Genomic DNA, 3,087 nt, shown 5'->3' with positions numbered 1-3,087 from the left:
ATGTCCTCCTCCATGTCCCCCTCCTACGCTTTGAATCCCTCCTACGTCATGCCCCCCTCCTACGTTTTGAATCCCTCCTACGTCATGTCCCCCTCCTACGCTTTGAATCCCTCCTACGTCATGCGCCCCCCCTCCTACGCTTTGAATCCCTCCTACGTCATGTCCTCCTCCTACGCTTTGAATCTCTCCTACGTCATGTCCCCCTCCTACGCTTTGAATCCCTCCTACGTCATGTCCCCCTCCTACGCTTTGTATCCCTCCTACGTCATGTCCTCCTCCTACGCTTTGTATCCCTCCTACGTCATGTCCCCCTCCTACGCTTTGTATCCCTCCTACGTCATGTCCCCCTCCTACGCTTTGTATCCCTCCTACGTCATGTCCCCCTCCTACGCTTTGAATCCCTCCTACGTCATGTCCCCCTCCTACGCTTTGTATCCCTCCTACGTCCTGTCCCCCTCCTACGCTTTGTATCCCTCCTACGTCCTGTCCCCCTCCTACGCTTTGTATCCCTCCTACGTCATGTCCCCCTCCTACGCTTTGTATCCCTCCTACGTCATGTCCCCCTCCTTCGCTTTTATTTCCTCCTACGTCATGTCCCCCTCCTGCACTTTGTAGCCCAAACCCTACCATTAATTGACGTTTGTCCGATTTGCCTGCATCCCTTTTCTTGTTCCATTCTCCTGTGGCTGAAACGTCACGTTTGTCCCATTCTCCTTCAGGGGTGACGTCTCGTCTGTCCCTTTCCCCTTGAGGTGTGACGTGACGCTTGTCCCATTCCCCTTGAGGTGTGACGTCACGCTGGTCCCATTCTCCTTGAGGTGTGACGTGACGCTTGTCCCATTCTCCTTGAGGTGTGACGTGACGCTTGTCCCATTCCCCTTGAGGTGTGACGTGACGCTTGTCCCATTCTCCTTTAGGTGTGACGTGACGCTTGTCCCTTTCCCCTTGAGGTGTGACGTGACGCTTGTCCCATTCTCCTTGAGGTGTGACGTGACGCTTGTCCCATTCCCCTTGAGGTGTGACGTGACGCTTGTCCCATTCCCCTTGAGGTGTGACGTGACGCTTGTCCCATTCTCCTTTAGGTGTGACGTGACGCTTGTCCCATTCTCCTTGAGGTGTGACGTGACGCTTGTCCCATTCTCCTTTAGGTGTGACGTGACGCTTGTCCCATTCTCCTTTAGGTGTGACGTGACGCTTGTCCCATTCCCCTTGAGGTGTGACGTGACGCTTGTCCCATTCTCCTTTAGGTGTGACGTGACGCTTGTCCCATTCCCCTTGAGGTGTGACGTGACGCTTGTCCCATTCTCCTTGAGGTGTGACGTGACGCTTGTCCCATTCCCCTTGAGGTGTGACGTGACGCTTGTCCCATTCTCCGTCAGGTGTGACGTCACGCTTGTCCCATTCCCCTTGAGGTGTGACGTGACGCTTGTCCCATTCTCCTTTAGGTGTGACGTGACGCTTGTCCCACTCTCCTTCAGGTGTGACGTCACGCTTGTCCCATTCTCCTTTAGGTGTGACGTGACGCTTGTCCCATTCTCCTTCAGGTGTGACGTGACGCTTGTCCCATTCTCCTTTAGGTGTGACGTGACGCTTGTCCCATTCTCCTTTAGGTGTGACGTGACGCTTGTCCCATTCTCCTTTAGGTGTGACGTGACGCTTGTCCCATTCTCCTTTAGGTGTGACGTGACGCTTGTCCCATTCTCCTTTAGGTGTGACGTCACGCTTGTCCCATTCTCCTTCAGGTGTGACGTCACGCTTGACCCACTCTCCTTCAGGTGTGACGTCACGCTTGTCCCATTCTCCTTCAGGTGTGACGTCACGCTTGTCCCATTCTCCGTCAGGTGTGACGTCACGCTTGTCCCGTCCACCTGTGATGGATGAAGAAACCAATCAATAAATAGTCAGGGTGAGTAAGAATGTTTGAAAAAGACACGACAGATTGTAAGACGAAGAAGCAAACGCTCATACGACTCACCTGCGTCATGAGTAATATTAATTAGAATCTCATTGAATGTTGCTTGTTGCTTCACAGATTTACAAAAAAGACAATTTCTCACTTTCTGACCAAAACTCCACCCTATTGTTAACTTGAACTATGACCCGGATCAACCAGGCTTGAGTCATGTTCAGAAATAATCGGACCCTAAAAGCGTGGAGAGTTTTAAAGATGCTGCTTCAAAAACGTTCCAGAAAATAATTAAAAACACACATGTTCTCACTCAAAGTTGACCCGACTGTGACCTTGAGACTTGAGGCATGTCACCAAAAGAGAAAGAATTAAACAACCAAACAAATAGACATTGGACAGACTTTTAAACCTATACAACGTGCGGGGTACTAAGCAAACAGAAAAGCAAACGTACGAACAAACGAACAAACGAACGAACGAACAAACAATAACAAACCAAACTTACAAACAGACAAACAGACGAACAAACAACAACAAACCAAACTTGCGAACAAACGAACAGACAAAACACACACACACACACACACACACACACACACACACACACACACACACACACACACACACACACACACACACACACACACACGCACACAACAACGAATAAACAAAACAAGCAAAAACAACAAAAAACAATCAAACAAACAAAAAAACAACAAAACAAACTGACTAAAGTGACTAGCAAACAAAAAAACAAGACTGACCCGTGGAAGCAGAAAAGACCCCAGTCAGCAAAAGTGCCAGCAAAAGGGACATTACCCCGGTGGTAGCCATGCTGCTTGGAATTATCCCCCTTTCTGTTTCTTCTCCACTCGTTTTCGCTGCTGCAAATACTGTGGCGTTTTACCGGAACAGGAACTGAAGTGGTTGCTTTCTGCTGTAGGGGACGTGCTGTATTTGACCAGTTTCCGTTTGACTTATATAGGCTGTGGACACAAGCTGATGAATTTCTCTGACTAGTGTTATCTGCGAAAGTAACCGTAATTACTGTTTTCGTTTTGTGTTGGTATGGTACGATGCTTGTAAAAGCTATATTGTTGTTTTGACGGATGAGATGACACAGAAGAAACCGTTTATCTGCGTGGGTGTGGCAAACTACGCAGTAACCTCATTGTAAC

General features: G+C 49.1%; 2 protein-coding genes across 2 annotated transcripts in view; one reads left to right on the top strand and one right to left on the bottom strand.

Annotated features, from left to right (window-relative positions):
- LOC138974790 (uncharacterized) overlaps positions 1 to 615 on the top strand; it is a 783-nt gene extending 168 nt beyond the window's left edge. Inside the window, exon 1 of the mRNA XM_070347518.1 lies at positions 1 to 615. This exon is cut by the window's left edge and continues 168 nt beyond it. Coding sequence (XP_070203619.1) covers positions 1 to 615 — 615 coding nt within the window.
- Positions 616 to 629: 14 nt separating this feature from the next.
- Positions 630 to 2,743, bottom strand: LOC138974789 (uncharacterized). Its single transcript, XM_070347517.1, has 3 exons — positions 2,674 to 2,743; positions 727 to 1,868; positions 630 to 686 (listed from the first exon to the last, which is right to left on the bottom strand). Exons 1-3 carry the CDS (start codon positions 2,741 to 2,743, stop codon positions 630 to 632), a joined length of 1,269 nt encoding a protein of 422 aa, XP_070203618.1.
- Positions 2,744 to 3,087: the final 344 nt, after the last annotated feature.

Source organism: Littorina saxatilis, linkage group LG8, assembly GCF_037325665.1.
Source record: "Littorina saxatilis isolate snail1 linkage group LG8, US_GU_Lsax_2.0, whole genome shotgun sequence".
Classification (NCBI taxonomy): domain Eukaryota; kingdom Metazoa; phylum Mollusca; class Gastropoda; order Littorinimorpha; family Littorinidae; genus Littorina; species Littorina saxatilis.
Note: the sequence above shows the minus strand (reverse complement) of the source record. Positions and strands in the feature narration are given on the sequence as shown.